The following is a 12,150-nucleotide window of genomic DNA, read 5'->3' as shown; positions in this document are numbered from 1 at the left end:
TGAGATAAAACGCAAATTGTTTATACCTTAATAAAAATGATTTTTTTTTGCACGCTGGACTTCGTAAGATGTAAAAACGTTGTAGCTGTGTGGATGCTGACCGTTTAGCTTTCTTAGGTTTAATTAATTTTTAGTGCAAGTTTACTAGAAACACAGCTTTCGTGTAAAAGTATTAGAAAAACGACTTTCGCGTAAAAGTATTAGAAACACGACTTTCGAGTAAATATTGACTAGACACACGGATATTATGTACCAATTTACTAGAAACACGGCTTTCGTGTAAAAGTATTAGAAACACGACTTTCGAGTAAATATTGACTAGACACACGGATATTATGTACCAATTTACTAGAAACACGGCTTTCGTGTAAAAGTATTAGAAACACGACTTTCGAGTAAATATTGACTAGACACACGGATATTATGTACCAATTTACTAGAAACACGGCTTTCGTGTAAAAGTATTAGAAACACGGCTTTCGCGTAAAAGTATTAGAAACACGACTTTCGAGTAAATATGGACTAGACACACGGATATTATGTACCAATTTACTAGAAACACGGCTTTCGAGTGTTAACAAGAAAATGGATGTTTAGTACGAGTTTACTAGAGCTAAGACTTTAACCTTCAACTGCTACTGATACCACGGGACGTCTAACCTGATTAGTTTTTTAAGGCACTCAAAGGAAGCTATGGTGTACAACGTCCTAAAACTTAATCAAATTAATTACAGATCACGTTGAATGTTCAGACTGACGTCGTGAGTGAACAACTCTGATTTATCTACCAAATAAGTTACATTTAACTTTAACTACTAAATACGTATAAAGTTATTTCCGTTTCGGTGATTATCTGACTCGATTAAACTGAACTGCAATATTCAATTAAAAATACTGAATTATCTTTCGACTACCATCAGAGAAGAAAAAGCTAACACACAAGGTGCTTCAATACGTTTTCTGCCTAGTTATGTTGAAGGTGACTATTGAACCTCGGGCGTATTTGAAAAACCAAAGTGTATTTATTTTTCAAGTTCTTATTTAAATTATTGACCTATCCGTCAAAAGGCTTAAGGAGTTTTTCCATGAAAAATACTTTGAAATAAGTGGACCAAGTACCACTAAAAACAGTACGGAATGTAGATAGTTGAAAATCGAAACAGACTGGTTTTTTAACGGAATAGGCGTCTCAATAAATGCAGGAGTTATAGCACTGAGAGCGTAGACTGGCAAGCTATGTTTTATTTAGTCCTTGTCTCTTGGTTTGGAGGCGGTTCCGATAATAAGACCATATTTTAGGCGGTAAAAGTTATATAAAAGTTTAAAAAAGATTTTACCTTTACATCATATAAAATGTATCATTTATTTCGACCAGGACGAACACGTGTGCAAAGGCTTGTCCCTTTTGTGAAAGCATGGTGAAAGTGAAACGCAAAATCTATTTTACAGGTCGGATTGAAGTTGGCTTAATTGGTTAGTTACCGCCCGACCGAAAATATTTCAGATCAGTGACTACGTCATGGGAGAAGCGAAAGGACAGCGGCGTTTATTGAGACGACTATAGCACGGAAAAGTAAACTCTAAATGGAACGGGTGGCGTAGCGAAAAAGCCGCCAACAAAGAAGCAATCCTTAACCAGACGGCTTCAGTGTCGACCCAACGAGGGGCTCAAACGCCATAAGCTCCATCTCACGGTCGCGCAGAAAACTACATTTTTATTTAGACATCTTTGTGTTACATATAGGAAAGGCGCCTAGTGCGTCTAAGCTTCTTGATTCTGAATTTTGTTAAAGTATAACCCGGCCACCTGAATTAATGGCGTAAACTGTCGCTAAATGACTTGGACCTGAGGAGGTGTCGCGTTTATTAACGTAACTGATAAATTTTAAGTTTCTACGTGTTAAGTATTTTGTTTCTTATTAGAAACAAAATCAAAAGGTGCGAGCAGCTGTTTTTCAACTACGTTTACGGACAGGTCAATACGATAATTCAATACCGTTATTATGAAACATTGAGGGGACCCAACGAAAAAATCCGCTACCGATACACTTGGGGATTTCTGTCCAAGAGCCGTCTTCTTTGCAAAGGGCGGTGGATGGATCGTACGAGTTTGCTCTCTCCTCAATTTTGTATCTCCAATTGCAAGAAAATCTAGCAGAGTGGCCAAATTGGTAAAATCGACTGTTTCGCCATGAGGTGATGAGAGCACCGTTTTCCGGAAATTTCGGTAAAGGGCAACCAACCACTGCAAAAAAGTTCAAATAACACTGAGGTGTTAACTTCGCTTTAATCAAAAATGCGCCATTTCATTTTTAACTGGGTTTATCGGGTAATTACCATACCATAGTGATGCGCGTTGTTTAAAAAGATGATATATTTTAATGTTAATTTCAAAATTATATCGCTCTATCCAAAATGTAAATATTAATATTTAAAATTATAAAAATTACGCAAGCGTTGATTAAATTGAGTTAATTAAGTAATATACAGGTCTTTTTAATTTGATCGGTCCGGGCATTTTGCTCAAAAACTTTATTTCCGAAAAATGTGATATTTTCAGAAATTTTTATATTTTTAACGCTAGGTGGTAAATGAAAACTGCCAATGAACAAGATATACTCGAAAACCTGAAATGAAATTTGTTTGGTCAATTGGTCACTGAACTATTAGGTCATGAAAAGTAACAAGTTGGTAGTAGGTAGCTTTTCACAACTAAATTAAAAAGAAACCCGCCTTAATTTAATTGTTTGTATACATGCTAAAAATGAAAGTTTTTAAACTAATTTTTTATCGTTAATTCATTTTGGAAGAAGAAACAATTTCCGAAAGTGTCACAAAATTAAAAAAAGGATGTTTTAAGAATTTTACAAAAATGTCTAATGTATGCAATTGCACCATTTAAATTTTGGTTTCCTTTTAAGTATTTAAAGTGCTGAGTCACGATAATAAAATCGTTGTCTCAACGTACTTCAGTAATTAAGTATGCCTCGTTATAGCCGTTAGCAGCGATCCAAGATGGTAGAGTTAAGCTACAGTGATGGTAATCAAAACCCACGTCTAGAAAGTCAGTTATTTCAAATGTTCTATCCTGACAGTCGACCAGATCACCACACTTTTATCTGTGCTGTTCGTGACTTTGAATATGATGGCTACGTGAATACAAGATTCCGCAGAAGGGGACACCATATTATTAATATGGAAGACACAGTCATCGCCTACTTTGTCACCTACCCTCGATAAAGTATAGCATGCTTCGATTTGGACCTGTCAACGTATTATGTTTGGAGTGTCCTTGGCCACCATAACTTCCATTCATACCGAGCCCTGCTCCTACAGGCTCTACTCGATGGTGATAGGCGACTTGGACTGAAATTTTGCAACTGGTTCAAAACCACGACCATTTCTCCCGTTTGCTCCTCGTTTCCGATGAGTTTTCATTCTCGAGAGACGGCCCGTTTAACAGACAGAACAACCGCACGGGGACCGATGTGAATCCGCACTGGGAATTTTCTCACCACAATCAGGTTCAATTTTGCTTCAATGTCTGGGCTGGTCTAATAGGAGATCGCATTATTGAACTTCTTTTTCTATCGAATGGGCATTATGGGGAGAACAACTTGGCCCCAAACAGAATGAAGTTGCAGAGGCGTAGAAACATGAACCTTTGATCGACGTCCCACACCTTTGGTTCCAACATGACGGTGCGCCTATTTACCATCCAAGATGTGTGGTGCAATTCCTTAACACCGAGTTCCTAGGGCGTTGGATTGGAAGGAAGGCCCAGAGCGATGGCCTACAAGGTCCCCAGATTTGACGCTGCCGGACTTTTTCTTGTGGGGATTCCTGAAGGACGAAGCTTAAAACAAGCCAGTCACTAGCGAAGAAGACTTGCGCCTGATAATTTTTGCAGCGTTTCGACTCGTAACTTAAGTTATGGTTCGTGGCTCATTTCAAAATAGGCTGTATCGAACCCGAACATGTGTAGCAGCGGTTGGTGGAATTATTGAACGTCATTAAGTATAAGACTGGTACATCTGTAAATTTTGTAACACTTTCGGAAATTACTTTTTATCTCAAAATTAGTTTCCAATAATATAATTAGATTAAAAACTGTTCATTTTCAGCAATCATACAAACATTTCAATTTAGAAAGATTTATTTTTTAATTAATTGTGATAAGGCTAAGGCCACCTACTACCAACTTTTTATTTTTCATGACTTAATATCTCAGTGACCAATTGACCTATTCCTACCAAAGCATTTGCATTTAAGCTTTTCGAGTATACACTATAACTTATCCTTTGACAGTAAAACAAAATTCCAAAATTGTGAAAAATGTCCCGATTTTGCTGCAAGTTAAAGTTAACAACGACCTTCCCAGATAGTGATAGTGTACATCCTCGAAATTTTATATTTGTAGGCAAAATGAATAATATGATCAAATTAAAACACCCTGTATAGGAAAAATCATAAATAAAATGTTAAGTAGATCAAAAAGAATAAAAAGTTATTTTTAATGGTAGAATTTAAAAAAAAATGCAGGCAACATTTTAGAGGTACTTTCAGGGAAAGCCTTTTAACGCATTACAATCCGGGTATTTATCGGTTTGAATAAATATTAGTTGAAATAATACTTAAATCCAATCAACCGGCATAGTTACCAATCAAGACTTACATTTGCAAAAGGGAGTTCTTCCAGTCCACCCTTCTTCTGTGCAGCTTTGTGACGTACTTCCTACTATATTGTAATTTTCCCCAGGACACCGGTAAAATATTTCGGTACCGAAAGGAACAGACGCGCTCTCTTCATAACCAGCTGGATTAGTTTCAATTGTTACGCCAATGTCCAATTCAGGTACCTCACAGGACAAATCTATAAAAAAATTATGCTTTTTAAAACTCAATGGTAATGTATTTATGTGCATAAACATTAGTGCAACAGATTATAATTCATGACGAAAGTAACGAATGACGATTGACCAGTGGAAAATAATATGTCAGTGGAAAATTCTAAAAATTTTACGGTTCAGCGGAATTATTTGTTTTACCAGTTTGGCGCCTAGAATTATCATACCATTTGTAACCTTAGATAGAACGGGCATATATTCAAATGAGTTTTACTCTTATCATAAAAAATACAAATATTATAATCTGCTATTGCTGTATTGCAATGTATTATGTTTTGTTAGTAGAAATGTTTAAGACCAAGAAAACACATTTAATTCGTAACGACTTAAATCAACTGGAAAAGACGTATTTGGCGATGGTATAATTTGTACTTTAAACTTGCTTAACCTTTTTGATATATTGTGTGGCTTTTATTATGTAATTTCTGTGAAGTAGGCGTCGGCAGATAAAATTTTCACGATTCTTTTTTTTGCGATGAAATTACGCTGAACATACAGCCACACAAGGCTTAAGCTAATTTGTGTGAACATTTTCATTATGCGAAAGTAATACTTTGCTAGTTTATGTAAGTCAATTTGTGTGTTACTTCAAAGCTTAATGAAAGAATACATTCTTTTAATACGAGTAAGCGAAGTGAGCTTAAAAACATGGGCGGCTTTCCCCAATAATGTATATATATTTAAGAAGGCTTTTGACCAATTTGAATCAAGGCCTAGATATGGCATTTTAAACAGTAAAATCTTAAAAACATCTTACTGTGGTCACTTTAAACATGGGTCCCTAATGTTACTGTACAATATGATGGTTAATGGTTTTTAATGGACAGGAAACATTTAATTTAGATAGCCTCTGATCTCGAGTTTGAGAGATGACCTACTAAACCAAAGGTAGTCTGCTAAATATTCACATACTCCAATTATATGAATAAATATGATTAAGTTTCATTATCTTTTTACTTTAAAGAAATCGGACAATCTATCAAACAAAAGGAACACTCGTGCTATTTTTGACGTGTGCATTGAGCTCTAGTCATATTTAAATAAAATATATGTAATTCATAAGTTATTTTATATTTCCTTCATAAACGAGTGAAACTGAGGAAAAAGTGGGCCTATTGTAGAAAATATAATTTATTTATTTATTAATTAAATATGTATTTACATAGTTTTCCCCAAAATGGAGGAAACTCAAAATGTGTTAGTTTTAACGTGAATACAACCATAGTAGGGAAAGTTATAATTCTATTAGCTAACAACAAATTTGTCTACCGTTTAAGACCTTGCGATACTTCACTATAAAAGGTGAACGTTTGCGCCACTTAAAGTACTAAATAGTAGTTCCGCGTCCTTCTAAAGTCGACATAGCTCGCCATTTTTAAGGCCGCTGTTCCACTTTCGACAAAGAAGTATACCCGTTGCCTTATTTCATTTTATTTACCTTTGCAAACGGGAAGATCTTGAGACCATCCCTTTTCGGTGCAGCTCATGGTTGCTTTACCGACAAGAGCCATCTTATTTTTGCAACTGTATGTGATTTGAATTCCATGAGGGAATATATTGTCAGGTGCATCAAAACTAACATCGCCATTTATAATTCCTTCCGGTGGCTCACAAACAATTGCTGGAAAATAAAAAATAAACTTATTGAGGGTACTGTCAGTTTACAAAAAAAAATTTGAATTATATGATTTATCAAAATATTAAGTATAAATTTTAAATAATTTGCTCAAGATATTTTTCGTTTACCAAAAACCATTAGAAATGTTGATTTTAATTTCCTCAAAATAATTGTAAATACACCTATTTACTATAAAGCGTGGCACGATTAAAAACATCTAATGAACCAACTGTTTGGTCCAGTTCCAAAGTTACGTTGCCTCGCAAAGTTTCGGTTATTGAACAGAACTAGTTTTGATTTGTAAATTCGATTTGACAACCTTACCTTTGCAGTTCAAAGAAAGTTTTGATATTGACTCATGAATAAAAAATAACACTTTCTCCAGAAAAGCTCAACATATTATCTAGCTTATTAAAGTTTTACGGAACCAATGTCATTGATCAAATAATTCGATTCGAAATATTTGATGATGGATCCTTTTCTCTAATTATCTTTATTTTTTCACTAAATTATTAAAAGTTCAATCATTTGAAATTAAATTTAAAAAAACATGCTTTTATAACTATGTCGAAGGGGCCATCATTGTTAAAGTTTCCCCCGAAACGAGACGGCGGGGGTAGGAAATCCTTGGCGCGCGAGTACCACTAATATATAAAATAAGTATAATTAAATTTCACTATAACCAGATTTTTATGTTCTAAAAATATTACCTTTTCACACTTCAGTTTACGGACATCAGTTAAACATTTAGTATTAAAACTGATCAGATTTTTGGTCGTATTAGGCAGGAATCCATACCTCTACTTGGAATGTTTATCCTGGCGTATCGCGTATGGTAAAATCACTCGGACCGCTTTGGCCCCGACTACGAGATAAAAAAAATGCCTCTGCGTGCGCTCCCCACTCACGTTGTTGTTTGTTAAGTTAACATAGTGGCGTCTAAAAACTGTCAGCCACATCGAGACGAAAATCTGCCACGATAAGCATTCCATGTAGAGGTATGGATTCCAGTGTAAGGTTATCTTATCGTTATTCGATTTAGACGAAGTTAAACCATCGTTATCCCAGATCTTCGCGACGTTAATAATTCAAACGCAATCCATAATTTCGGCCACACACCTTATTCGGCTTACCAATTACTATTAGGGTAATTCACGAAACATTATCGTAATACAAAATTATCACATAAACGACCATTTGATTATTAGTCAAGCGACTACAATCAGTTGCAGGCTAAGAAAGACAAAATATATAGTACAGTCGACGCAAGGATACCTCAGACCATTTCCGGCCAGTCGACCGCGCGTAATTTAAATTTGACCACTTTACGGTCAATTTCAAATTTCGTGAGTTTCATCGTTTTTTCGCGCCATCTAGGAACCGAAATAGGAATCTATTTTTTAATTTCATGTTGTCATGAGTTTCATTACTGAATGCAGCTAAAGAAGGTTCGATAATTGAAGCTCCAAATATTTTAAATAGCCCAAGAGGTTTCTATAAAAAGCATGATAAAGGTTTATTGTTAACAGGTAAAGATAAAAATATAATTTTAAACGTCTATAGCTCATTAAGACAACGTTACCCCCAAGAAAGCGTGGTAACTATTTTAAAAGAAACTGCCGATTTAACTGGTAAGACGTAGAAATAAATTTACAAAATTAAATAATTATACATACTATTTTAAATTTAAGAATGATAGGAATGCCTTATCTTTTAAATTTGCTCGCCACCACAATTATGAAATTAAAAAATAAAGATTCCAATTTCGGTCTCTAGATGGCGCTAAAAGACGACAAAAAGAGCAAAATTCGAATTTGACCGTAAAATGGCCAAATTCAAATTTCGCGCGGTGGAATGACCGGAAACGATCTGAGGCATCCTTGCGCCGATTGTACTATATATTTTGTCTTTCTTAGCCTGCAACTCACTATAGTAAAACTATAGGCCAAACTTCGAAAACAATTGCTACCGGGTTAAAATTTTGCACTCACCTCCATTTAGTCATATTATATAAAATGTCAAAAGTCCCCATCATTTGGTTGTTACAAGAATTATTTATGGCGGGAAATAGTCGCACAAAAATGGGTTAAATTTACGTCAAGGAAAACGCCCAATCGCAAAATTCGTTTTGGATACGACGATCAAACTGTGATTGCGTCCAAAACGATGAATTGTACCGAAATATTCCATAGCCCGGTTTTGTAGAAATAACCGGCCCTACTTCCGTAAGTAATTCTTCCCCTAATTCTTCGGTTTCCCCTTTCCATAAAATCTAGAATAGGTTAACAGCAGGAGACATGACTAGGAGTTGAAAGCGGTTGCCGCGGTGTCGTGAACACAAATCTCGTTTTTCCCAATAATTCCCGCTTTCTACCCACCCCTCGAATTTTCTCTCTGGCGTTTTCTTTTTTTCTCAGCCGTCACGTGAGATACTATACTATCCACATTGCGCCCTCTGGGAGAAAAAACCCCTTCTCGCGGGCTCACGCTAAGTCGGCTCTACAACCCAGTCAGAACTGGTTTTTTCTTCAGCGGTAGTTCCCACAATCCTCGCTAGAAGGCTTCACTAAAATATTTCATCTCGGGTACGGCTTCAAGACTGGAGATACCACGGTTTTTTGGGGTAAAAGTTAGAGAAGGGAAAGACGCGTGATTTTTACATGAATTTTCTGGGTGAATGTAGGCTTGAAATAATGATAATTCCCAAAATTTAAGGCCTCTAGCTGTAAAAATAGGCGTTTTATGATTTATTGAAATTTACACACAATTAAAGCTTCGCGGCCCCAAAAAGTCAAATATTTGACCATAACTCGCAGTGAAATTACCCAATACTAATAAAAATAAGTCACTTTATCACAAATTTGACAAGAAATCTGAAAATGAAATTTAAATCGGATTATTATTGTAGAAGATATTAAGGTATTAGAGGGGTTCATTTGACCCACAAAAATCGGAAATGACGTCACCTTTGATTTTTTTAAATTTTTTATATGTTATTTCTCCTGACTTAACTAACTGATATTTAAAATATCAACAATGATAAACTTTTATTTTAAGTATAACACTTAGTTTATTTTATTTTGAATTTTTTTTTAATTTGTAATGTTGCATATAGAGGTCGATTTTTCAATACAGTGCAATTGAAATGTTTTGAATTTATCATGAATTAATTAATATATGTATCTATTATTTATTTCAATTATAATTCAACATTAAAAACCATTCAGTGTATCTTAATTTGGCACCGAAATTGGTTTTCAATCATTATTGCAGAAGACATTAGGGGGGTTTATTTGACCCCAAAAACGTTAATGACGTCACCTTCGATTTTTTTAATTATCGGATATGTTACTTCTCCTGACCCAAGTAATTTAGATTTAAAATATAAACAATGAGAAACTTTTATTTTAAGTATAACACTTAGTTCATTTTATTTTGAAAAAAATATTTTTAATTTGTAATGTTGCATATAGAGGTCGATATTTCAATACAGTGCAATTTAAATGTTTTGTATTTATCATAAATTAATTTGAATCTCTTATTTATTTCAATTATAATTTAAACATTAAAAACCATTCACTGTATCTTAATTTTGCTCTGAAATTTGTATTGGGGCCCTCTAGACCCCGCAAAAACGGGAATTACGTCACCTTCGATTATTTCGATTTTTTAATATGTTAGTTATTTTGGCCAAAGTAGCTTATATTTAAAATATCAACAATGAGAAACGATTTATACTATGAAAAATTTTAATTTTGGTTTTTGGATTTAAATTTTTTTATTTAAATTGCAATTTCACCATTAAACTCCATTGAGCATAATTTAAGAGTATGATTAGTTCATTTGGTTTCACTAGATGAAGTGAAGATAAATTTTGGCTATGCTCAACTTCTCGAAGAACGGTTGAAAGGAGCTAGAACAGTCCAAGGCACAACGAGTTACCACTCCTTTGTACTACACTGAGATAAATATATTGCGTAGAAATTACATGGAACCCCTGGACGCACAGTAGCCAGGAATGTTCTGTATTTTTTACAGAAAGTTTCGTAAATATCTTTTACTTGAGATTCCTGTAATTTATACAAATAGCTCATAGTAAAATTTTCAACCAGCATCATTGTATTGTATACAACTGAAATAATAATGAAAATTTCTAACACGCCTGTAAATTTTACGGAATTTACATTTAAAAACTGCGTGAATATAGCCAGGAAAAAATTATATATTTGATTTGTTCTTACTACCCTTTTTTTAAAAATGTTTATGTACACTAAACATTTCCGTAATTAATTTTTAACCAATAAGGTACTTTAATTGTAAAAAAAAATATGCAACAAATTTGCTAAATATATACCAATAAGCTCCAGTAGAACTAGATCCCAAAGCAAGAGACATAAACACGTGCACAACATAGCAATGCATCTCATTGGCTCAGAATCCAGACACGTATTAAACTTAGTTCAAACCACAAACACTAACGCGATGAACTTGCATTTAAATGTATAAACATTAATTGGTTTTCATTTGATGGGTAATTAAAAATATGACCACATTAGTGCTTTTACGAGAGGTCACTAAAAATATTTTCTTCATATTAGTTGATTTACAACAAATAATGCATTTTTATGGATTATTACTGTTTGGTAGCAATTCAACTTCGACCACAATAACTACAGGAACTACCTATATTTTAAATACCTTAAAACGTCTTCATTTTTTACTGTAAATACATAGTAATATGTATTGAACAAATATGTACATATATAACATTTCTACCATAGAAACTACATGGTTGCCCTTTATTACAAATATCTGAAACAAACCTCTAATTTTTACTATAAACAAATAGTAATATGTACTGAAAATGTATGTATATATTACAATTCAACGATAAATACTACATGACGCCCCTGTATTTTAAATACCTAAAAACATCCTGTAATTTATACTATAAATATTTCTTGAATATAGTAATTTAAACAGTACAGTACTGTATTAAAAAAATATCGAACGGGTGCTGTAATATATTTCTGTAAATTCTACATTTCTCTCAGTGTAAAGGATTTAAATCGTATATCGATTTCTAGACTTTCCGGAGATAACGATTATTTTATGGTTTCTGTTTGGTAACAGAGAAACTTCATTTTTAAAGTCTCAAACCTGGAAATAGCGACTTGGCACTCTTTAGCTTTGGCCATGGCCGCCATTGTGGTCATATTTTTCTCCCCACGATAAAAACTGTGACGTAGCACTGCCAAGTCCCTATACGTGGCTTGCGAATATGGGGCAAAATTATACTTTGGCGTTCTTCTTGATCTTAGAGAAGATCAGGACTAAGCTCTCATTAATGTTCTGCACCCTCACTGATTTGCGCATTCACACAAATCGCCCAGGAATGATGATATGTGCTGATCCCATTGTTGTTATTTTATATATAATCAACTTGGGCCAAGATACTAACATATTAAAATTTTGAAATAATCGAAGGTGACGTCATTCTCATTTTTGGGGGTCTAGGGAACCCCCTAATGTCTTCTACACAGTGTTGGCAAGTTTTAAACAAAATGTTTAAAACAAGTGTTTAAAACAAATATTTTAAACAAACACCAATTTGTTTTAAACGTT

At 34.2% G+C, this 12,150-nt stretch overlaps 1 protein-coding gene across 3 annotated transcripts in view; it reads right to left on the bottom strand.

The window, feature by feature from the left end:
* LOC149952582 (sushi, von Willebrand factor type A, EGF and pentraxin domain-containing protein 1-like) overlaps nt 1–12,150 on the bottom strand; it is a 57,525-nt gene that overhangs the window by 35,344 nt on the left and 10,031 nt on the right. For 2 of the 3 annotated variants that reach the window (XM_090168632.1, XM_090168633.1), the window contains exons 9-11: nt 6,346–6,528; nt 4,676–4,873; nt 1,997–2,245 (exon numbers count right to left, since the gene is read on the bottom strand). In XM_090168632.1, coding sequence (XP_090024758.1) covers nt 1,997–2,245; nt 4,676–4,873; nt 6,346–6,528 — 630 coding nt within the window. The remainder of the gene's footprint in view (nt 1–1,996; nt 2,246–4,675; nt 4,874–6,345; nt 6,529–12,150) is intronic. The other variant, XM_090168635.1, reaches the window with a different exon arrangement.

The sequence above is a fragment of the Leiobunum rupestre genome, chromosome 3, assembly GCF_980474605.1.
Source record: "Leiobunum rupestre chromosome 3, qqLeiRupe1.1.hap1, whole genome shotgun sequence".
In the NCBI taxonomy this organism is placed as follows: domain Eukaryota; kingdom Metazoa; phylum Arthropoda; class Arachnida; order Opiliones; family Sclerosomatidae; genus Leiobunum; species Leiobunum rupestre.
This window is presented reverse-complemented; position numbering and strand designations above follow the sequence as displayed.